The sequence below is a fragment of the Aricia agestis genome, chromosome 2 (genome assembly GCF_905147365.1).
Source record: "Aricia agestis chromosome 2, ilAriAges1.1, whole genome shotgun sequence".
NCBI lineage: Eukaryota > Metazoa > Arthropoda > Insecta > Lepidoptera > Lycaenidae > Aricia > Aricia agestis.
Window position 1 is genome coordinate 199,985 of NC_056407.1, and position 25,198 is coordinate 225,182.

At 37.4% G+C, this 25,198-nt stretch overlaps 2 protein-coding genes and 1 long non-coding RNA gene across 3 annotated transcripts; 1 reads left to right on the forward strand and 2 right to left on the reverse strand.

The window, feature by feature from the left end:
* LOC121739725 (coiled-coil domain-containing protein 191) lies at positions 1-15,363 on the forward strand. The gene is made up of 6 exons (XM_042132273.1): positions 1-281; positions 2,123-2,343; positions 3,018-3,163; positions 3,241-3,624; positions 9,131-9,285; positions 15,198-15,363. Exons 1-6 carry the CDS (start codon positions 55-57, stop codon positions 15,337-15,339), a joined length of 1,275 nt encoding a protein of 424 aa, XP_041988207.1. The 5' UTR covers positions 1-54; the 3' UTR covers positions 15,340-15,363.
* Positions 10,872-24,862, reverse strand: LOC121739729. The gene is made up of 3 exons (XR_006037486.1): positions 24,853-24,862; positions 11,294-11,300; positions 10,872-10,957 (listed from the first exon to the last, which is right to left on the reverse strand). It is a non-coding gene; the product is annotated as an uncharacterized LOC121739729 (long non-coding RNA).
* LOC121739728 (palmitoyltransferase ZDHHC23-A) lies at positions 15,170-17,408 on the reverse strand. The gene is made up of 6 exons (XM_042132277.1): positions 17,028-17,408; positions 16,250-16,459; positions 16,087-16,164; positions 15,840-16,016; positions 15,595-15,698; positions 15,170-15,474 (listed from the first exon to the last, which is right to left on the reverse strand). Exons 1-6 carry the CDS (start codon positions 17,240-17,242, stop codon positions 15,434-15,436), a joined length of 825 nt encoding a protein of 274 aa, XP_041988211.1. The 5' UTR covers positions 17,243-17,408; the 3' UTR covers positions 15,170-15,433.
* Positions 24,863-25,198: the final 336 nt, after the last annotated feature.

Sequence of the window (25,198 nt, forward strand, 5' to 3'; positions counted from 1 at the left end):
TCTATCATTAAAACATCATTGGATATTCTACATAATAAATTCGTGTGTCAGCCCATGAGGCGACACGAGTATCTCGCCACGAAGTATGTGCAGCGATGGAAAGCCTTCGTCCACAGGAGAAGCAAGGGCATCCTAAAACAAACGAGACGAGATACTGTTGACAATTTTTTAGACAAACTACGGAAGAAAAAATGTACGAGGTCTGGCAGAGACATCGGCGAGGACGAGTCACGGGACTGCAGGACTATGCCAGTCCGAGATTTTCGGACGTACCAACACAGGTGAGATTCTAATATTTTGTCATGTGTAAATAAGTAGTAGTCAGGGAGCCCTAGAACATTTTTTAACCCCCGACAAAAAGGGGGGTGTTATAAGTTTGACGTGTCTGTCTGTCTATCTGTCTGTGGCATCGTAGCATCCAAACGGGTGGACCGATTTTGATCTAGTTTTTTTAGTTTAACCCGGCGACAATGACGCCGGGTCATATTGACCCGAGCCATGTTTAATTGTATATATTTTGTCTTTGCGCCAATCGAATGTTTTCCAATCTTCGTATAGCTGGAGATACAAACCCCTTCCATCCGCCTAGCTATTACGGCTAGAGCCATACCTCGTGTGCAGCAAGATACTTGCGCGTCAAGTTAAAACGGGTCATTTTATGACCCGGCGTCATCGTCGGTGTAGTATTTTCGTAACTCACTTTTATTAGTATTAAAATAATGTTTTGCCTAATTTTTTAATTTTAAAAGGAGAATGTCATTGACAAATAGCCCAGAAAGGATTTAAAATTTGTTACAAGAGTTAGACTTTGAAGAAGACGAGTCTCAGGCTGCTTTGGGCATTGAACTTGTAGACCACGTATCTAGGTAAAAGTGAAAAAAAATCCTGGAACTTACAAAAGATGTGAAGTCTGCTCATATAAAAAAAAAACACTTCACACATGCCCAGCATGTCCAATTTTTATATGCTAGGGCATGATTACATATTGTGATAACTGTAATAGTTCTATAACTCTGGATGAGGAAGTAGAAGACTGATTTCTTTTTATTTTCATGTTAGTAAGTTATAACAACCGCTCTTTAAATTCATCAGTAATTTTTTTCCTTCATAGGTAAGATGCGAAAATACAAAATTAACGTACACGTTAAGTTTTCAAGGTTCATTTTGCGTCTGCCGTGAAGAAAGCCAAGAAACAAAAATGTTTTTATATAACACAGGGTTTTTATTTTATTTTATGCATAATTAAAGTCCCCTTTTTAAACAAATTATAAATTTCATTAAAAATGTATCTACAAAGTTCGGGTCAAAATGACCCGACGTCATGGTCCATGTAATTATTTTCACGTCATTGATGCCGGGTTAAAGCTGACTTACGGCCGTTCCCAATAATATATTATGTCTATGCAATATTCAATCTATCTATGGGTTTGACATTGAATTGACATAAAATATATTATGTCTCTAATGTCTAATGTGAGCTATTCCTATCTCTAGTAGGGCAAAACCAGAGATAGATCAAATATTGGGAACGGCCGTTAATCGAGAGTGTTCTTAGCTATAGTTCATCATCATCAGCCTGCTCCGAAAAATCGCGGTTCATCTGGTTTGTGAAGGGCCGATTAGCAACTTGCAGTCGTTTGGTGGGCTTTATATTTTGCATTCTAGTTCGTTACCTAACTTCTTTTTCGGGGGATACCACTGTAAACTGTCTAATATTATTTTTACGCATAAACTAATAAATGACGTGGGAGAGCCATGCTTCGGCACGAATGGGCCGGCTCGACCGGAGAAATACCACGTCCTCATAGAAAACCGGCGTGAAACAGCGCTTGCGCTGTGTTTCACCGAGTGAGTGAGTTTACCGGAGGCCCAATCCCCTACCCTTTTCCCTTCCCTACCCTCCCCTATTTCCTTCCTCACCCTCCCCTGTAATTCCCTTCCCTACCCTCCCCTGTTACCCCTTAAAAGGCCGGCAACGCACCTGCAGCTCTTCTGATGCTGCGAGTGTCCATGGGCGACGGAAGTTGCTTTCCATCAGGTGACCCGTTTGCTCGTTTGCCCCTTTATTTCATAAAAAAAAAAAATGATGATTTAATATCTAACTGAGTCATTAACATTTAAGGTATTTAGTTCAAAAGCACATTATCGCTATGCAAAAAGCTAAACTCGAAGAACAAAATAAAGTAATCGAAGAACTGAAATTGAAGAAAATTGCACACGACTCGAGCGAGTCGCTCGTCCGTATGAAAGAAGAAATTCGCAAAACATACTTCGAAATGGATAGAAAACTGAAACCGAAGCTGCAGTGTATGTCGAAAGAATTAAAGATCAAAGAATTCGAAGGTAATCTATATCTATAAACGTACATATTATTTAAAACAAAGTCGCTTTTTTCCCTCATGTCCCTTTGTTCCCTTTAATCTTTAAAACTACGCAACGGATTTTGATGATTCTTTCAGTGTTAGATAGCCCATTTATCGAGGAAGGCTATAGGCTATATTTTATCACGCTAAGACTAATAGAAACGAAGAAATAGAGGAAAATGTGGAAGAAACGGGGAAAATTATTTGAAAGAGCTAACTTGAACGCGCTAATCTCAGGAACTACTGGTCCGATTTAAAAAAATATTTCAGTGTTAGATAGCCTATTTATTGAGAAAGGCTATAGGCTATACTTTATCACGCTAAGACTAATAGGAGAATGTGGAAAAAAACGGGGGAAAAATTGAAAGGGCTTAACTCGCGAACTACTGGAGCAATTTTTATGTTATTTGGCACAGATAATAAGTAGACTACGTGAAGGATCATAGGCTATCGATTCTAATCATTTTTTCAGTGGCTATACTATATTTTATACCCGTGCGACGCCGGGGCGGGTCGCTAGTAGATTATAAAAGTACTTTACTGCGCTTTAGAAAAGTAACGTTCCTCGACGAGGTAAGAATGCTTCGAGTAGTCGTCGAGCTAATAAGGTAATATTATACGTCATATAGGTAATATGTATTATTCTATCCATAGAGCCAACGATGGTCCTAAATTGCTTGAAAGTGCCCCAGTTTTTGAAGAGAATGGAGGCGCGAGCTCGGGAGCGCGAGGAGAGGCACGCCGTGACCCGCGAGCGACGCCGCCAGCAGGACGAGGAACGCGCCAGGATCAAGCACCAGGTATGTATGGTTCACTTCCGCGCTTCCGAGCGACCGAGATCCTTCTCACGAGTGATGTCACATAATTCCGCTCACAGGAGGAGCTGGAGAGGGCGGAGATGGACAGGGGAGAAAAAAATCGTCGAATAAAGCTGCTACAAGAGAAGCGAAGACGCGAAAAAATCGAAAATATCAGAAAGAAGGAGCACGCGGAGAGAACGAGAGCGTTGCGGGTGATGGCAGAGCTGCACCACGAGCGGAGCCTGATGGCCGCGTACGGCATCCGGCCGCTGCGCCTGCTCGTGGAGATGAGACGGCGCAGCGAGGACGCGGCGCGCGCGCACCACCTGCGCCAGACCACCAGCAACTACTTCCTGCGCTGGATGTGGCACACCCAGGACATGTGCTTCGAGCGCAACCACAAGGCGGACGAATTGTACAGGAGGAGACTATTGACGAGAGCCTTCTCGCGTTTTAAAGAGGTACACCTGCCGATAACTTAAAATAAAATATAACTCTTCTGCTGAATGCTGATGATGATCAGCATTCAGGAGATTCAACAAACAAACAAAAAGCAAACTCCTAAAGGATGTTCTTTTTCGAATGTCATCAAGTGGGTAAAAGAAAAAGCGAAATTTTGCCGGGTGCCATCAAAAAGTAGTTTTATTATAAGTAAAATAATGACTTCGTTCGGCTAAACAGCACATAGACCGGGAGATGGTGACACAAAATTCTTGATCATTTGTACCAGGGTTCTACAGGGGTCTAGTTAAGTACGTAAAGGCAAAAAGGAAAATGATGGTCATAGCACTCGCACTGGCGGCCCAAACGCGTGGGCGTTAATCGAACGCGTCGGATAAATAACGAGTATCGAATGATTTGTTCCACAAAAATGCTTGTATTTTCAGATAGTTGAAAAAAAATAAGTAGGCGATATAAGCGTAATGCCATACTTCTCGGGTGTGGCTTACAGCCCGCCATACCGACGCGAATACAATGTATTATACAGGGTGTAACAAAAATAAGTGATAATACTTTAGGGTGTGTACGTGTTCCTTGTAGAGAGTTCACTGTGAAAGTAGCAGCGCTGAAAGACCAAAATTTTTTTTCACTTTTGTATGGGGAAACTCGTGACGCTCGGGCCCTTGCCCATACAAAAGTGAAAAAAAAAATTTCGTCTTTCAGCGCTGCTACTTTCACAGTAAACTCTCTACAAGGAACACGTACACACCCTAAAATATTATCACTTATTTTTGTTACACACTGTATATGAAATACTTCCAAATACTTTCCAAAAATTCAAATGCAATACTGGTACAAATCATTTAATGGAAGAAAAAAAATCACACCTTTGCAGTAGTATGGCGGCCATTGGGACCTGTTGGAAAAGTATGGCAAGATGATTTTCGTGAATGGCTACTCGACGATTATTAGCTATGCAAAAATTAGCCTGGTACAAATTGTTCAATTTTTTTATTTAAATTTATGTATTCGCGTCGGTATGGCGGGCTGTAAGCCACACATGAGAAGTATGGCATTACGCTACCGCCTCCTTATTTTTTTTCGACTATCTGAAAATACAAGCATTTTTGTGGAACAAATCGTTCGACACTCGTTATTAATCCGACGCGTTCGATTAACGCCCACGCGTTTGGGCCACCAGTGCGAGCGCTATGACCATCATTTTCCTTTTTACCTTTACGTAATTAGACCCCTGTAGAACCGCCGGCCTGGTACATTTTTTTTTTAATGAAATAAAGGGGCAAACGAGCAAACGGGTCACCTGATGGAAAGCAACTTCCGTCGCCCATGGACACTCGCAACATCAGAAGAGCTGCAGGTGCGTTGCCGGCCTTTTAAGCGGGAATAGGTGAGGGTAGGGATGGGAAGGGAATAGGGGAGCGCAAGCGCTGTTTAGAGAGTTTCTGTGAGAACGTGGTATTTATCCGGTCGAGCCGGCCCATTTGTGCCGAAGCATGGCTCCCACGTATAAATGACCAAGAATTTTGTGTCACCATCTCCCGGTCTATAACGTATGTCGCCGAATTTTCATTTAGCCGCATTTAATCCGGCTAATCGACAAATCGCTGCATTACAAAACGGCCCTGTTTTTTAAAACAGCTAGCCGTAATGTAAAACGACGGATTTTGATTTTGATTTTTGACGTGTAGGTTCTAAGCTTTATAAGTTCTCGGCTTTTATTATCCGCGCGCTATCAGAATATTCCATTCTGATAGCGCGCGGATAATACTTAAAAGCCTTGCGATTCGACATTCGATTAAAATTGGACGTTTGGCTTAGAAGTTATGGCGAAATTAACATATTACGATAGTGGGCGTCACCAAGGTGAGGGTGCGCCCCGTGCGCGCGCGGGAGGAAGATAGTTTTGGGTAGGACTTACAAGTAGAATTACAATGGAGAATGTTACCTAATTTTGATTATTAGCAGTCCACATTCTCTGTCAAAAATAAAGAATATTAGTGAAAGAATTACTTGGATACGTTAATTAGTTTCCGATTTATAAGCAAAACAAGTTGTAACTATACGATGCGGGCGCCCGGTAACGGTGTGACGTCATAGCACAATTTCGCCGCGCGGGCCCCATACAATAAACGTGATTTTTTGCTCTATCTCAATAACGGCAAGAGATAGGCACTTGAAATTTTCAGCAAGGCCTTAGTTATATGTGTACTTTAATAGTTAATAATAATATTATAATAAAATAAAAAATTAAGGGTGGCTCCCATACAAAAATCACAATTTTTGGCCTATTTTGCTCTATAATGGAATGTGTATTCATGAGCGAGTCCGATTACTGATTAGTAAAAAAATACAAACAAATAATCGGCTAAGTGCGAGTCGAACTCGCGCACGAAGAGTTCCGTACCACCACAGTGATTTTTGTATGGGAGGCCCTCCCACACTAAAATCACATATTGTTTTATTTTTTTGCTTTTTTTGCTCTTTATCAATAACGGCAATAGGTAGGCACTTGGAATTTTCACCAAGGCATTAATTATATTATGTGTACTTTAATATTTAATAATAATATTAAAATAAAATAAAAATTTAAGGGGGGCTCCCATACAAAAATCACTGTAGCGGTACGGAACTCTTCGTGCGCCAGTCCGACTCGCACTTGGCCGATTATTTATTTGTATTTTTTACTAATCGGACTCGCTCATGAATACACATACCGTTATTTTTTTTATGAAATAAGGGGGCAAACAAGCAAACGGGTCACCTGATGGAAAGCAACTTCCGTCGCCCATGGACACTCGCAGCATCAGAAGAGCTGTAGGTGCGTTGCCGGCCTTTTAAGAGGGAACAGGGTAATAGGGGGGGAGGGTAAGGATGGTATGGGAAGGGAATAGGGGAGGGTAGGGAAGGGAACAGGGTAGGGGATTGGGCTTCCGGTAAACTCACTCACTCGGCGAAAAACAGCGCAAGCGCTGTTTCACGCCGGTTTTCTGTGAGAACGTGGTATTTCTCCGGTCGAGCCGGCCCATTCGTGCCGAAGCATGGCTCTCCCACGTCTAAAATAGACGACGTCTAAAATAGAGAATATAGTTTATAGAGCAAAATAGGCCAAATTGTGCGGCGGAATTGTGCTATGACGTCACATCGTTACCGGGCGCCCGCATCGTATAGTTACAACTTGTTTTGCTGATAAATCGGAAACTAATTAACGTATCCAAGTAATTATTTCACTAATACCACATAGTACCAGGCACTGTGGTGTACGTCACGGTGATACGCCTGAGTGGTGTCCTTTTTGGCCGTAGACATGACAATGCACTACTTGTACCGTTCGTCATGATATTATTATGCTATTATTTTTGTAATTATTTTTCTTTTATTTTTCTTTAAGTATGTATTGTAATGTGTTTTGTCTTATGGTAGTGTAATGTGATGTCTTATGTTAAATAAACGTTATTATTATTATTAATATTCTTTATTTTTGACAGAGAATGTGGACTGCTAATAATCAAAATTAGGTAACATTCTCCAATGTAATGCCACTTGTAAGTCCTACCCAAAACTATCTTCCTCCCGCACGCGCACGGGGCGCACCCTCACCTTGGTGACGCCCACTATCGTAATATTTTAATTTCGCCGTAACTTCTAAGCCAAACGTCCAATTTTAAGGCGGGGATTAATCTCAATCAAAAACGATAACCTTGCACACAACCAAAGACCAAGCGTATACGCATCGCAATAAGATTCATTTTAGCTTAGCATAAAACTACAGGTTCTCGGGCGGATCTTCTCTATTTTTCATGTTTTTTTTAAATATCTTTGGAAATAAATATTAAGAAACAAAATTATTCGGTTAAAGAATTTTTAATATAGATTTACTAACAATTTATTCAAATAAAATGTACAATTATCCTAGTTAATACTTATATTTCGATGAAATAGTTTTTTCGGAGGTAAGTTTGTAAATTAATTACAGCCAAAGTATTACGTTTTATTAAAATGTTTATGGTTTAAGGTATTTTGAATATTGTGCTTTATATCTTATATTTTTTAACATTTCGTTATTATATTGGAACTAGGTAAACCGGGAGTCACGGAATAACAAATTGGGGTTTATCCTCGCCTTAATCGAATGTCGAATCGCAAGGCTTTTAAGTATTATCCGCGCGCTATCAGAATGGGATATTCTGATAGCGCGCGGATAATAAAAGCCGAGAACTTATAAAGCTTAGAACAAACCTACACGTCAGTGACGGAGCGTCAAGTTGTCAAATGTGTTTTTTGTATTTATGTCGCAGGCGGATGGTATAATCCGTCGTTTTACATTACGGCTAGCTGTTTTAAAAAACAGGGCCGTTTTGTAATGCAGCGATTTGTCGATTAGCCGGATTAAATGCGGCTGAATGAAAAATCGCCTTAATGTATTCGGCGCCATACGTTATAGACCGGGATATGGTGACACAAAATTCTTGGTCATTTATACGTGGGAGCCAAGCTTCGGCACGAATGGGCCGGCTCGACCGGATAAATACCACGTTCTCACAGAAAACGGGCGTGAAACAGCGCTTGCGCTGTGTTTCGCCGAGTGAGTGAGTTTACCGGAGGCCCAATCCCCTAACCCCTACCCTATTCCCTTCCCTACCCTCAAACCCTAACCTAACCCTACCTTTAAATATTTAAATATTACCTACCTTTAAATATTTAAATTTAAATAAAAAAATGGAACAATTTGTACCAGGCTAATTTTTGCATAGCTAATCATCGTGTAGACGACTCCAATCGGCCAAACTCCTCCTTCTCGAAGGTCGGCACATGATGCGTCGGGACCCTCACCATAAAGGAGCTAAAATAGACTTTGTGGCGGGACTCCAAACGCTCGACCCTCAAGATGAAGTGGGTTTTGCTCCTGATGTAGTCCACGACCTGCTCGACCGCCGTGGACCAGTACAGCCATTAAAAAATGTCTTACAAAATGATCACTGAGATCGACGACGTCCCGTTGTAAATTGTAATGTGAAATTTTCAGTATTCTAGTCGTTTAGTTTCTTTTCAAGTCTATACTTCTCGATGAAATTTATATGACGCATTTAATTAATAATATCTATGGACGCTTCACACCACGTCAGTCTGGCCCCGTGGTAAGTATCTGATGGACTTGTGTTACAGGTACCAGACAACGGAAATATATTTAATACTTTTATACTATACACATATTTAAGATTTTTTTATTATAAGATACACATATTTAATACACATCTATGACCCAGGAACTTTGAAAACTTTTTGTTCCGTCGGCGGGATTCGAACCCGCGACCCCCGGCTTGAGCCGCCAACGCGCTCACCGCTGAGCCACAGAGGTCGTCATTATTTTTATAGAAAGCCTTGCAAAGCGGGTTAGTTCCATTTAACAAACCACTAGGGTCCTACTACACATTTTTTGGGGCTTTAAAAGCCGAAAAACATCCCTCTGTCGGAATATATTATTATAAATAAATAGTGTAACCGCAGCTGCACCGCGCTAGCGTGCTGAAGCGTCAAGTGGCGGAGGACTATAGCGACCTGGTGGTGTCGCGCGTGGTGTTCCGCGCGCTGCGGGCGGCGGTCGTGGCCTCCCGCGCCGACCGTGCCTCCCGCTGGCGCAGAGCCGTCGCCTACTACGACGGGTACGTAGCTCTTACGTCTTAATCTTTAAGGGAACATAATCCAGTAAATCCTGGAAAAACATGTTAATATACGCCTAATCAAATTTCTTGAGTCAAAAAATATTTTATCAGATAACCAATTTGGTTTTAGACGACAAAGGAGTACGGCAGCTTGCTTCTGGCATCCACAGGCGTCTCACAGTTGGATGGAAATAGAGCCTGTCTTGGGGTCTTTCTCGACCTAGCCAAAGCGTTTGATACCGTATCAATCCCAATTCTGCTTAAAAAACTGCAAACAAAGGTATCAATGGACACGCGCTTTCCTGGTTTGAGAGCTACCTAAACAACAGATCTCAAAAAGTAAAGATAGGCGAACATACGAGCTCTGTCAGGAATGTAAAATTCGGTGTTCCACAAGGCAGCATTCTAGGACTAACCCTATTCATTTTATATATGGATGATATCCATAACCTTTCTCTTAAGAACGCTGTCCTTCTTTGTTACGCAGATGATACTGCTATTGTGTTTCATGGCAGTGAATGGAAAGAGGCGGTGTCGATTGCTCGACAGGGCCTATCCATGATAAGTGAATGGCTGGAGAATAACTTGCTAACACTAAATACAGACAAGTCTAAGTTTGTTTGTTTTCATAAAACAGCAGTGACGGACCCTGTATCTCTAACAACTATAAATTTTAAAAATTGTAACGGACATAGTACAAAAATAAAAAGATTAAAAAAAAAACAAAATATCTAGGAGTAATAATTGACCAAAAATTTAGCTTCCACAAACACATTGCTCATGTATCTGCCCGTGTACGAAAAATGATATACATCATGAGACAGTTGAATAAATCTGCTGAAATGAATCTGCTTAAGATGAAGTGGTAGGGTGCGCATCGCGTTTCTGAGGGGGTGAGGTATGAAGCGTGGCGGGAGCATGCGCGGGGCAACCATCTTCCGCCCCGCGCTTTCTATGCGCACGCCTGGTAGTAGGTGCGTAGCGTAGAGGCAGCGGCGACCGGGCATGCGAGTTCAATATTTTACCCTCTTATTATCTTGTTTTAGACAAAATTTTTCCTTAGTAGGCATAAATGAGAATAAGGGTCGTCGCACACTTGACCGGGTATAGTTTTTTTTTTTTTTTTTAATTAAATAAGGGGGCAAACGAGCAAACGGGTCACCTGATGGTAAGCAACTATCGTCGCCCATGGACACTCACAACATCAGAAGAGCTGCAGGTGCGTTGCCGGCCTTTTAAGAGGGAATACGCTCTTTTCTTGAAGGTTTGCAGGTCGTATAGGTAAGGAAATACTGCTGGTGACAGTTCATTTCAGAGTTTTACAGTGCGCGGCAGAAAGTTATGCGAAAAACGCACTGTGGAAGACTGCCACTCATCAAGGTGATGAGGATGGTATGTTTTTCGCGTGGGACGATGGCGAAAAGTTGCAGGTGGTATGATTCCGAACAATTCCTCAGAGCACTCCCCGTGATACAACCGATAGAGGATGCAGAGTGAAGCTACATCTCGGCGTAATTCCAAGGGGTCCAAGCTGTTTGAAACACTTTTACTTGTTATTGGTATTATATTGTTTTTGAAAAAAAAAATTCCTTAGTTGGTATTGTATGAATAGAAATAAGGGTCACCGTACACTTGACCGGGTATCGGTATCGGTATTATCTTGTTTGAAACACTTTTTAACCTCAGTAGGTATGAATGAGTAAAAATGAGAATAAAGTTTGATGTACACACTTATCGGTTGATTGTACAAGAGAATACCGATACTTACCTCATTAGTTGCCGATTCCAAATTGTCTCGAATGCTTCCGTACGCTCACAGATGCTCTTTAGTGCTGGGCCCAGACCCGTAGCCGTAGCCCATACCTATCCCTAATTCCCGACTTAAAGTCTATGCTAGTATGTATAGGCCGCGCATTGGACGTGAGTAAACTAATCCCTGGCTAACTTCAGGCAGATTCTTTTTACAAACAAACAAACATAAATAAATGAATGAATGATATTCAAGTACAAGCCTACTTGACATACGTTATGAGATATTATGTCATATTTATTAGGTTATTATGTCAGAGTATACAATAGTCAATTTATTTATAAAAATATAAACATTCCACGTATTTGTCGCGAGTCTAGTAAATGACTGTTGTTGCATTTAAATAATGATTCATGATCCATTTCTTTCAATTGCTTGAAAAAATAACCGATGTCCACGATTCTCCTGCCACTGCATTCCTCAAATTTTTGTCCCTCCTCAGGAAGTATGACAAAATCATCGTCAAAATTATCCGTGGACCTGAAAGGTAAATTCACCATATATATTTTAAATAAGTCAACAATAAAATATTATTGACTTGAGCATTTATATCTAGCTATTTTAATAATTATTAGTAAGACTAAATTGAACGTACAACACATACAATAAACTCCCACCTTTATCCCGTCGGGTTAGGCAAAGGATTCAAGGAATAACTACCGATATTTATAATATAAACAGGCTTTGACACTCACTCCAGAGGAGTTGCTGGACGTAAGGCATTTGAAATGGATGATAGTAGGTACTCAGGATCAGGATGAAGTTCCATTGGTGTTGTTTGGTCAGGTAATGTTTGATTTCTGCAATGTAAGTACATAAAGTCATCATTTATTTTAGTTAGCATCATAATATAATACATAATACCATCATTTATTTTAGCCATTGAAGCCTAGATTCATGAATTTATTGTAGTTTGTTGTGTACAATTTTCCGACGTTTCGGGTTCTTTGCAGACCCCATGGTCGCGGTAGTTCTGCAAAGTACCCGAAACGTCGGAAAATTGTAAAATGTTAAAATAAACGAGTAAATATCCGTGTAAAATATAGTAATAAAACATAATATTATCTCACCATCGACACCTATACTCATGCATTCTATGTTTTGATAAATGAGTTATTCTTACCCTGTTGAATGTATGCTAGACGTGGATGGAACTTGAACATGGTCCTCTGAACTCATTTTTGTAATTGCTCTGTTCCGCTCGCAAGACGTGGATGGCATTAGGTTAGCATACTCGGGAGTAAGTTCCATTGGTGTTGTAAACGTTGTAATCAATATTATAAACGTTGTAATCAATGTTTTCTTTCTTTGTATATAATTATTATTATTTATTTATACACTATTTTTATTTGAATTTATTCGCCGTCGACACCTATATTAATACATAATAAATTATGTGTAAGTCTCACCCTTCTAAAACTTGAACAGAATTATCTGAACATTTTTTTTTAATATTTTGTTGCACAACCATAGCTCGATATCTGTAAGAAACATAATAACATTCTTCTTCATTCTATCTCTTCGGTCTTCAAAAGCAAAAGACAAAGCAAAATACACATTACCATCCTATTTGTTAGGAGTCCCTAAATACTCATTCATACCTACTAAGGAAACAATTGTGTCAAAAAAATATTATAAGTACCGATACCCAGTCACGTGTACGGTGACCCTTATTTCTACTCATTCATACCTACTGAGGAAAAAAATAGTCTAAAACAAGATAATACCGATACCGATACCAGATCAAGTGTGCGGTGATGCTTATTCTTATTTCTACTAATTCATGCCTACAGAGGTAAAGAATAGTCAAAACAAGATACCCAATACCCATACCGGTACCCGGTCAAATATGCGGTGACCCTTATTCTTATGCCTACTGAGGAAAAAAATAACGTCAAAAAAAAGATAATACCGATACTCAGTCAAGTGTACGGTGACCCTTATTTCTACTCATTCATACCTACTAAGGAAACAATTGTGTCAAAAAAATATTATAAGTACCGATACCCAGTCACGTGTACGGTGACCCTTATTTCTACTCATTCATACCTACTGAGGAAAAAAATAGTCTAAAACAAGATAATACCGATACCGATACCAGATCAAGTGTGCGGTGATGCTTATTCTTATTTCTACTAATTCATGCCTACAGAGGAAAAGAATAGTCAAAACAAGATACCCAATACCCATACCGGTACCCGGTCAAATATGCGGTGACCCTTATTCTTATGCCTACTGAGGAAAAAAATAACGTCAAAAAAAAAAGATAATACCGATACTCAGTCAAGTGTACGGTGACCCTTATTTCTTCTCATTCGTATCTAATGAGGAAAAAAACTAACTAAAAAAAGATAATACTGATAAGTGCTCTGTTATTTTGAGTTATTCTTCTTTTCCGCAAAAGGGATATTTTTTTTCCTCTGCAGTTTTTATTTCCCATTTTCACATCAAAGTCTCGTAAAGAGCGGGTCGACGAGTAGTACGTGTCTGCTTGCGACGAGGCTCCGCGGCCGACTGAATCGCCACCCCGCATCCCCGCCGCGCTCATACAGTGCGAGCGTTATAGGTATTATTTTAATTTGAATGACTAACTATCATTTTAGTGAAAACCATAAATACTACCTTATGGGATTTGATAAAAGGTTTATGAAAACATAATTTTTTTACTAGAATTGTATCTAAATTCGCCGTAAAATCGAAAAATTGCAATAAAATGGCAATTTATGATGATTTTCACGATTTTTTTCTATCGAGGCAAATTACTATAATCGTGTTTCGAAGAATATAACGTTATTAGGCATATCTTCACCCTTACGCCGGTATGAATAACATTGTATGAATTTTAGCGGTTGATATCTAAAAACAGGTTCAAAGATACCCTAGATCGCGATATTATACGCTTCTGGCCCTACCACTTCATCTTAAAACTCTATACTACTCACTGTGTCAGTCGCTTATTACTTATTGTATATGCACATGGGGAGGGGCGGGGAAAACAACCATGATTTGTCTAGAGCGCGCTCAACGAGCAGTTCTAAACAAACCTTTTCGGTTTCCCACTGCCGATCTATACAAGGAGTGTGGTGTTTTAACTGTCCGTCAACTTTTTATACTCAATAACACTATCTTGACTCATAAGGTTTCTTTGCGTTCTAGTATACATAATATCCTCCTTATTAGACGTATCTATCGAATTCCGAATGTGACCGTAAAAAGAACTTTTGCAAAACGTTTTAACCCTTTTATAGGCATTTATAACAGGCATGTATAACAAAATATGTTTGAAATGCAACATTAAAAATTGTACATCTATGAAGGCTAAATGTTTGATTTCAATGTACTTAAAATCCCTGGATTACGATGAAACTGAAATTTTTTTAAACTTTTAACACCCATCTAAAAATTATTTTAATATAGTTCACAGACACAATATTTAAATCTTTCTCATTTTATCTTAAAACATTAATTTATTAAAACAACATTTTATATACCAAGTACCAACCTTTATTACCTACTCATATTTTTTATTTTATTTCTTTATTTACATAGTTTTATACTTACTTATATTATTTATATATTGTTTTATAATGGTGGTGGTACCGAGTTTAAGCTTACTGATTAACGGCCGTTCCCAATATTTGATCTATCTCTGGTTTTGCCCTACTAGAGATAGGAATAGCTCACAATTGACATAAAATATATGTATCTAATGTCTAATGTGAGTTATTCCTATCTCTAGTAGGGCCAAACCAGAGATAGATCAAATATTGGGAACCGCCGTTAATCACATCAGTTCTCACGACACAGGTTATCTTCGTGTGAGAGCTACAGTTAATCTTTTGGTAATTTAAACAGCAAAAAATGACACTGTAATATTTTTTTAGGAATTTTGTATGTTTTTGCTGAAATAAAGTTTTTTTTTAACTAAAATCTCATTAAACTAGTCACTCCTCGTTACCGCAATGAATGACTACCGGTCTAGTAAAGCGCTCGTTGGCCCTAAAAAGCTTCAATGTGGCCGAGTGAATAGAGAGTTTTATATGATTCGGTCGGTAAATATTGATATATGAATAATTATGTCATACTATTATGTTTATTTCAGTAACCTCCTGTTCAAAACTTTCACAAGTTGGAGGGCACTTCCCGCTCTGAACGCCTTGAGAAGAGAGCAAGAAGCGAGAAAATCGAAATGGCGACAGAAAGTTTTGCTCGTGGTGCCGGACTACACTCCACCAGATGAGTAGAGATTAAGTTACACCTAAAATCTAGTAATAAATACTTAAAACTTAATTGGACTATTTATCCGCTGGACCTTTTCTGTATCTGCTCCTATTGACTTCATATATTTAGAATGTTTATCAGTCTTCTCCATTGTGGTTCTGCAATGTAAAAAGTTTATTTAGAATGGAATATAAAGAAAACAATGTTTAAACTGTTGACTGTAAGTTTAACATGGATTTTTAATTTTAGCAACGAGTGAATAAATTGATTTTCCTTACCACTGTACTTAGGAACATAAACTAGCAACTGCTGAATAAGAAGTAGGGCAATCACCAATGCGTAGCCCAATCCATATATGCAGGACACAAAGCAAATCGCCAGACTGAAAATATTATTTTAAACAATATAATCATTATTCTTTATTAAACACACGCTTCATTATCATCATGCATTCTCTAAAAGTATTTTATTAACTCATGTTGACATAAAATAAACTTGCATAAAAATATAATAATATACTAACTCAAATTCAAAATAAACATCATTGCAATCATCGGGCATCAGCAGTGTTCCATACAATATATACGGCTGGCAGACTGTGGTGAGCCCCAAGTTGGTGCCGTGCAGAAGTGTGAAGAAGGCCAGCAGCTGGCCACCCAGGTAGTACATGTAGTTGGGCCGCAGAATGCAGCAGTCCCACCTGTAATATAACACCTCTCAATGGAAGGGTTCTAAGCTTACTCCTGAAACTACAGCTGACATATACATACCAGATAGAGTGAAAGAATCTCTCGTTGACTTCAATTTGACAAACTTGGCAGTAGTAGGAATCTGATGTTAGCACTGGACTGTGAAGAAAACAATTTTAAATTAGATTTAAGAACAGGGTTAAGCTCAATATGATTCTAGGGATAATAATTATTTTAAATCTACCTGTATTCTTTTCCTTTGGAGGTCCCAGTGGCGAGTTCGAAATCAGCAACAGCCTTCATCTTGTAGAAAAAGTAGCACATACTCGCCAGCAGTATGAGGAATATTAAGTTCTCGAGCTGCGTCACCTCGAGCAGGCTGAGGACGCCCAGCTCAAACACCAAGAACATGTACACTCCAGATGATATTGTCCACGAGAAGAAAAATGGCGACCTTTAACAATTTATTTCAAAATGCGATTTTATATAACGACTGTTAATTACATTATTATAGTGCAGGGGTCGGCTGACCACGGCTCGCGAGCCGCATGCGGCTCTTGCATAGGATTAATATGTCTCTTATTCTTACACTCACTAAACCAACGACAATTTACAGTCGTGCCTTAAATTAATAAAAACGAGTAATTACTTGCTACTCCAGAAATAGGCAAGCTTTCGAAGGACACCGTTCCAACTAAAACTAAAATTTATTATACTTAATGAGTTATTTTAATAAAAAAATGTCTTTTAGTAATTACTTTTTTTTTCTTAATTTCCCACATTTTTTAAAACTGTAAATGTATCTTTGTAGTGTAAAGCAAATTAGACTCTAATTATTATTATTAGACTTACAAAATTCATGTGGCGGCTCTTTGAAGGTATGGGAAAATCTACAAACTTGATATTGGCTCATCTGATTGGTAAGTCTGCCGACCCATGTTATAGTGCAACTAATATTACGCACTCGTACTTTAAAGTTTAAAATTAAACTGAAAACGAAACAAGAATAGATGAGCAATTACCTGTTTTTCTGGGTAGGACGCGACTGCACGTACAGCGCACCCATGCCGATGAATATCATCACGGCTACGGTCAGGGACCGGGACACGGTCGCAGTCAGCAGCATCAGCGGCAATATTATATACGGTAATATAGATTCCATGTCCACTCTCTTGTAGCTCGTTTTACTCGACGCAATCGGTAACATGTCGTCCAAGTGTATTGCCGATGCAATCATTTTTGTGTGTATCAGACGGCACAATTAATGGTATGTGGAACTTCGTTTGATTTTTAATTCTGTTAACCGATTTATATAACATAATATTATGTTGCTTTTACCTAAATATTTTATTTACATGTTTTTAAAAACGCTTTTACGTGCCAACAAAATACATCATTGTTGTTGTTTTGACAATGTCAAAGCCAAGTGCCAAGTGTCAACAGCCAACTGCCAAGTGTCAATTGTCAACATGACGTCTCTATTTTTTCTTAATGTGGCTATGAGCTGTATTAAGGCACTTATTTAAAAAGGCAGTTGTATGGTAGGTCAAGTGTGCGCAGCGTCTTGTGTGTCAAGTGTGCGCGTTTAGTTGTTTAAATATCTCGAAAAATATGTTATGACGCTAATTCCCCGGCCGCATATGCGTCTATCGTCACGAAGCTTCGTGCAATGACTAATGAGACGATACACGCAGGTGTGACCAGCTGTTATCGGCTATCGTCGCGAATATTCGGGCTGCGTCTTCGTTATCGCGCGGGTGGCAGTATACCGTATATCAAAGGGTTTTAGTGCGCTAACAATTCGCCCTGCGTGGTCGTATATTATATGCGTTGTTCACTTTCGTGTTTGTTTTCGATAGGTACGTCAAGACGTGCCTTATGTAACGTGCAACGGCGCCGTTCACGGTTGACAATAATTCGTAAAAATGGAGTGCAGCGATGAATTAATGGTATTGGAATTTCTTCATAATTATGAAAATGAGCCCATCATAATATGGGACCCAAAATACATAATATTATATCATAAAAGAAGCATTTGGTGGCTGATGCTTGGCGTCGTTTGAAAAGCAATCTAAGTTACGGAAACTTAACCACTATGGAAGAATTGAAGAAGAAGAGAGATTCGAGAGAAATTGAAAATAGGTATTTGAAAATGTATTGCTGTCTCACCAATCTCAAGTCTCCCACCGCAGAGCGCGATAGAGACAACACGACAAAAGTTCTAATAAAAGAACAGAAATCTCCGATTCGTTGTCCGCTGATTCCTTCTCCAAAACTTAACCAATTTGAGTAATTTTTCATTAAGAATTAAAGCAAGGCTTGAGCTGTGTTCCTATGTTTTATTTTTTTTATATATTCTAGCCAGTTTTGTTTTCTGGGTGTTTGAACACAGAGGAAAATCTGGCCATTTTTTTGGGTTTTTGGACGTTCTTATCTTTTTTAATAATTAAATTATGAAAAAAAAGAAAACATAGGGACATGCTAATAATAGATATTCAGGAAAAAAATCATAACTCTACCGGCATTATCCAGGGAGGAAACAGGGGACAGCGTTTGTATGGAAAAACGGCGGTGTGGAATCCTCTAAACAGACACTCCAATTTTATTTATATGTATAGATCACGGACGTAAAAAAAGATGTATATTAAATGCCAACAAATTAGCTATGTGTCTTAAATATTTTTTGACAGATATGAAGAATCTGGTGTCAGTGTAAAGTTCCTAATAAACTTATTAGAATAAAAAAAGTAAAAACATCACTATGATGCCATAATATTAATTTATTCAATACCTAAGTTATAAAAATAATCTTTTCATGTTATAAAAAAAATCATCAAAATTGAAGCATCGATTTTTTAAATAATTTTGATACCAAATTAAAGTTTTATGCATTTTGTACATGGTTGCCAGTTGCACGATAGCCGCAAACTGGGGTTGCCATCACTTTTGTATATGACTAATGTTCAGGCCTACAATTATTATGCCTGGCATTATTTGAGGACGTCGAGAACTCGCAAGATTGCTATTTTTATTTAACAGGCGTTTTTATTTATATGTGTATTGTCCTGTCATTCCTCAATGTCATTCCTTCTTAATTCTGTTACTTTTCTATTGAATACACGCAAGTTTGTATTACGGGCTTTCATTTTGCTCAATTAGAGGTACTTGCGGCTACTTTTAGAATAGAATAGAATAGTATATTTATTTCCAAGAAATTTGTAACAATGGTTCTTATAATTAGTTATAGTATCAAAATTTCTGCCTCACTGGCGTGGAAATATTGTCTTATTTTAAACATTTGATTTAAATCTTATATTATTCTAATGAGCATGCAACCGTCGCTATTTAACTATTTGAAAAGTTTAAATCATTAACATATTTTATCATTTTATAACATATTACTAGATTGAACTCATTTCATTATCATTGTCTTCATTAAAAACCTAATTACATTATATGTCAAAAAGAATTAGCTAATACATATGTATAATAATTATTAAATTAATCAGGTCCACAAGAATCACATACATGTCGGAATCATTTCATACTACACCGATAAATTAATTCTAAATAATGTCATACTACAAGTTAAATAAAAAATAAATAATATAAATGTCATAATTTCTTAAAATGTAATCTGGATCGAATAAATTATTGTCTTATATTGTCACATGCCTATTCTATATATTAAAAGTAAATTTAAATTTATTTGTTACTGCTATATCGTCAAAGTATTCTTGTACTGAATAATAGCATTTTTCTAATAGCCATTCAAATAGCGCCTTCTTAAACTTAGCATAAGTATTATTGTCATTTTTTATATTGTCTGGCAGGTTATTGTATATTTTAACCGTCATACAGTAAGCGTTTTTGCTATTTAATGCTGATTTTTGTGTTGGTATATTTATTTTGTTTTTATTTCTTTTGTTTCTGGTTTCTTTATTGCCTTTATTTTCAAATAAAAAACTATGCTTCTTTACAAAAAGACAAGATTCTTGTATATACAAACAAGCTAGTGGCAGAATTTTAAAATTTTGAAATAGCGGTTTGCAATGAGTGAAATTGTCTACTCCTGCCATAGCTCGTATACATTTTTTTTTGTACTATAAATACCCTGTTCACATCCACTGAATTGCCCCATAGTATCAGACCGTACCTTAGAGATGAGGAGACATAACCATGGTAAGTTACCAAGGTGGCTTCCTTAGATACAATATTTTTTATTCTTTTAAGCGCAAATATGAATCTATTAAGTTTATTGCAGGTATTATCTATATGTATTTTCCAATTCAGGTTTTTATCTATATGTATCCCTAAAAACGTAGCTGATGATACACATTTAATTGGCATTATTTTCTTTTCTAAACTTTTATTTTCGTCTATAGTTTCTTTATAAAACTTAATAATTTTTGTTTTTTCTAGATTTACCTTAAGATTGTTAGTTTGAAGCCAATTTGTAACATTTTTTATTTCATTTTGCAATTCGTCATTTAATATATTTCTTGGGCATTTTATCAACAGAGTGGTATCGTCAGCAAACATACTGCAGTCATATTTTATTATTTCTGGCAGATCATTTATATACATTAAAAACAGATTTGGTCCTAACATGCTACCCTGTGGTACTCCGCATTCAGAATCTTCATATTCTGATCTATACGACATTTCTTTGTTTTGTTCAATGTGACTTATTTCTACACACTGCTTCCTACCTGTAAGATATGATTTAAACCATTTATGTGCATTTCCCCGAATACCGTATTTTTCCAATTTATCTAATAATCTCTTATGATCAACGAAGTCAAATGCTTTACTTAGATCAAGAAAAACCGCAGCTACAGCTAGTCCTTGGTCAATAGATTGTGTGATTTGTTTGACTAGTGAAAAGCATTTAACAAGGCAACCCAACATTAATCCATTCTATACGTTTTAAAGATTATTTTAAAATATATTTGATCGAAAAAAACGATTCATGCAGGATTTTACGGTCGGATCTTAGGATATAATAAATATTACTATCGTGGTTTGAGAATCAGTACTCTTTACATTTTAAAGAGTCGGACACCGGTGTCTGGACACATTGTGTATATATATATATATATATATATATATATATATATATATAAATTATAATATTTACAACGTGTTTTTTAAACTGTATTTAATATAAAGTTTGGAATGGAAGGGTTATACTTAATTGTTTTCTAAAGTTTCTTAAAATATAAGCTATTGAAAACTACTATTGTTGTGTTTATATTATTATTAATAATAAAGACTTTTATTCCGAACTTCAAAGTTTTTCTTACTGGGTACACATTAGTTTAAACACTGATTATAAAAGGCTTATAATTAACTGATCACCAGAAATAGTAACATTTCACAGACGAAAATAGTAAACGATCACCAAAATACAGACCACCATTTTAATGTAAAATAATAACCAAAGATTTAACATCTTAAAACCAAAAATAGTAAATGATCACCAAAATAAGTAAATGATCACCAAAATTAGTAAATGATCACCATCATTATACTAGCATTTTAAAGTAAAATGATCACCAAAATTAGTAAATCATCACCAACATTATACTAGCATTTTAATGTAAAATGATCACCAAATATTTATTATTTCGCTATCCTATTTATGCAAAATGACTCCAAATAAATCATTGTTACTTAAACCAAAAGTAGTAAACGATCACCAACATTATACGTTAGCATTTTAATGTAAAATTATAACCAAATATATTTTTATTTAGCAAATATCCTATTAAAGAGAAGAAGACGATAGACGGACAGACAGACATCGAAGTCTTAGTAAAAGAGTCCCGTTTGTACCCTTTGGATACGGAACCCTAAAAACGGGACTCCATTACTGAGACTTCGATGTCTGTCCGTCTGTCCGTACGTCTGTCTTTCTCTAGGGCCTAGGCTGTATCTCAAGAACCACTCCAGCTAGACTTCTAAAAATTTCACAGATTGTGTTGTTGTCGCTATAACAACAAGTGCTAAAAAAAATATTATTTAAGGGGGGCTCCCATACAACAAACGTTATTTTTTTACCTTTTTTGCTCGATATCAATAATGGCAACCGGTAGGCACGTTGATATTTCCGCCTTGATTATATTATGCTAACTTCAATAATTAGGTAATAATAATAATAAAAAAATAATTTAAAAGTGGCTCCCATACAAAAACACAACTTTAGGTCTAATTTTGTTCTATAATGGTACGGAACCCTCCATGTCCGACTCACACTTGTCCGACTATTTTGTTAATAATATGCTTACATGTTTTGTCAATCGTAGTAATTTATTTAGACAGAAATATTGCATTGATTTGCTCACAAGGATTTGGTGATCATTTACTATATTTGGTGATCATTTACTATATTTAGTGATCATTTACTATATTTGGTGATCATTTACTATATTTGGTGGTCATTTACTTTATTTGGTGATCATTTACTATATTTGGTGTTCGATTACAATTTGAAGTGTTGTCATGACTAAAATAGCTGGTATATGCTAGTATTGCAATTTTAGACTTTATTTTTTTGGTGTTAATTATCTTTTTTTGGTAAACAAGTTTAGGGTATCAGTGCATTTTTTGGTGGTCATTATAATTGTTCCCATTATAAAATGTCTCTACGTTCGGTGTGCCTTATGGCATAGGCCTCCTCCAACACTTTCCACTGTTTTCTATCAATTGCAATTCTTGGCCACAGGGGGCCCGAAATCGTCCTCCCATCTTCTCACTTTGCGACCACGGCTAGCGGCTCCTTGAACCATCTCTTGGATACCAGACTGTTGCTTGCTCCATTTATCAAGTTTGCAACGGAGCATATGCCCTGTCCTTTCCATTTTAGTCTGTCGATATGTGCAAGTATGTCTGTTAGTTTAGTTTTCTGTCTGATATCCGCATTCCTGAATTTATCTTTTAATTTTAATCCGAGCATGCTCCTTTCCATGGCTCGCTGACATTTTGCAAGTTTTCCCCTTTGGTTTTTTGTCAATGCCCAGGTTTCGCAGCCATAATATTTTTTATTAAATTCCTTCAGTTTTAGATAGCCCATTTATTGAGGAAGGCTATAGGCTATATTATTTTATCAGGCTAAGACTAATAGTAGTGAGGAAATAGAGGAAAATGTGGAAAAAACTGATAAAATTATTTAATACTAGCTGTTGCCCGCGACTTCGTCCGCGTGGACTTCAGTTTATAGTACTTTATAGCGCGCGATGTCAACAAAATTGGTGTCAAAAGCTTTTATAAAAAAACTCTGGTACCCCTTAAATCAATACAGCTGTGCAGTGTGCACACAATAAGTATTTCATTTTTTTATATTAAACTTTATACTCGTATTTTATGCCAAATTTTAAAGCTTATTTAGCCCTCCGATTACACAACTTTACCCATAAACTATTTATCATTGATAGATTTAAGGTTACGTCACTGCACAGATAAAGTACTGAGTTATTTAATACCGTAGAATAGATATAACAATCGAAAAAAATCGAAACTTAAATGTAAGATGATACCACGTCTTATAGGAAGACTTTTGAGCAAGCGTCAGCGCGATGTAGAAGACGCACGGCGCCATCTATTATGAATTGTTGGAACTAACTTAATTTGAACAAATTTACGCATTTTCACCCCCTTACAACCCTTTTTTCCAGTAAAAAAAGTAGCCTATGTCCTTTCTCAGGCTTTAGACTATCTGTATACAAAATTTCATTACCATCGGTTCGGTAGTTTTGGCGTTTGGCGTGAAAGCGAGACTGACAGACAGACAGACAGACAGAGATACTTTTGGCGTTTGGCGTGAAAGCGAGACTGACAGACAGACAGACAGACAAAGATACTTTCGCATTTATAATATTAGTATAGATTATGTGCACACTGCACAGCTGTTTTTGGGTATTTTGATTAATTAAGGGCCGCGCTACACCGGAATGGCAGCGGCGAGGCGAGCACTTTCAGCGCTGCCATTCCGGTGTAACGCGGCCCTAAGAGGGGTACCACTTACCAGGGTTTTAAAAAGTTTTTAAATTTGACACAAATTTTGTTGACACCGCGCGCTATAAACTAAAGACCACGCGGACGAAGTCGCGGGCAACAGCTAGTTAGTTAATATTAACGTGTATAACAATCGAAAGAATCGTAAAATCTACCTCAACATGGTACCACCTCTTATAGAAATACGCATGAGCAAGCAATAGCGCGATCTAGGGGACTCTTGGCGCCATCTGTTTTGAGTTTTTTGGAACTAAGTTAATTTAACCAAATTTACGCATTTTCACCCCCTTACAACCCCTTTTTCCAGTTAAAAAGTAGCCTATGTCCTTTCTCAAGCTTTAGACTATCTGTGTACAAAATTTCATTACAATCGGTTCAGTAGTTTTGGCGCTGTTGTTTTTGAATTTGATGTCTAAGTCGGTAGGTGAGTTATTAGTTAATAACGTGTATAACAATCGAAAGAATCGAAAAATCTAGCTCAATATGGTACCACCTCTTATAGATGATGATATAGATACGTATGAGCAAGCAATAGCGCGATCTAGGGGACTCTTGGCGCCATCTGTTTTAAGTTTTTGGAACTAAGTTAATTTGACCAAATTTACGCATTTTCACCCCCTTACAACCCCTTTTTCCAGTTAAAAAGTAGCCTATGTCCTTTCTCAGGCTTTAGACTATCTGTGTACAAAATTTCATTACTATCGGTTCAGTAGTTTTGGCGTGAAAGCGAGACAGACAGACAGACAGACAGACAGACAGAGATACTTTCGCATTTATAATATTAGTATAGATAATATTCTAACGTATTAAAAACTATAAACAAAAACATACTAACTAATAAGTATGATTAGTTCTATGTTACAATAAAGTAAAAAATAAAACGCCATCTGTTGAATCGTATTAGAACTAAAATGTTCATTCCATCGATATATTTCTGGATTTTTTATAATATTATACATAAAATATGTTTAAGATTTTTGAAATTTTATTTTAATACACATCCAAGACCCAGGAAAATTGGAAACTTTTTGTTCCGCCTGCGGGACTCGAACCCAGGACCCCCGGGATGAGCGCTGGCCACGTGCAATGCGAATTCATTTTCATCGAAATTTTCATGGAAATAAGATCTTTTCCCACATCAAAATGTAGCCTATGTCCTTTCTCAGACTCTAGAATA

Bases quoted from the DNA above. Each gene is read 5' to 3' on its own strand.
- LOC121739725 (XM_042132273.1), top strand. From the start codon at position 55: ATGAGGCGACACGAGTATCTCGCCACGAAGTATGTGCAGCGATGGAAA. The intron at 3,164-3,240 runs GTATGTATGGTT...TTCCGCTCACAG, and splicing joins GCGCCAGGATCAAGCACCAG to GAGGAGCTGGAGAGGGCGGA. The intron at 3,625-9,130 runs GTACACCTGCCG...GTGTAACCGCAG, and splicing joins CCTTCTCGCGTTTTAAAGAG to CTGCACCGCGCTAGCGTGCT.
- LOC121739728 (XM_042132277.1), bottom strand. From the start codon at position 17,242: ATGATTGCATCGGCAATACACTTGGACGACATGTTACCGATTGCGTCG. The intron at 16,165-16,249 runs GTAGATTTAAAA...TTTTCTTCACAG, and splicing joins TCCAAAGGAAAAGAATACAG to TCCAGTGCTAACATCAGATT. The intron at 16,017-16,086 runs GTATGTATATGT...GTTATATTACAG, and splicing joins AGATTCTTTCACTCTATCTG to GTGGGACTGCTGCATTCTGC.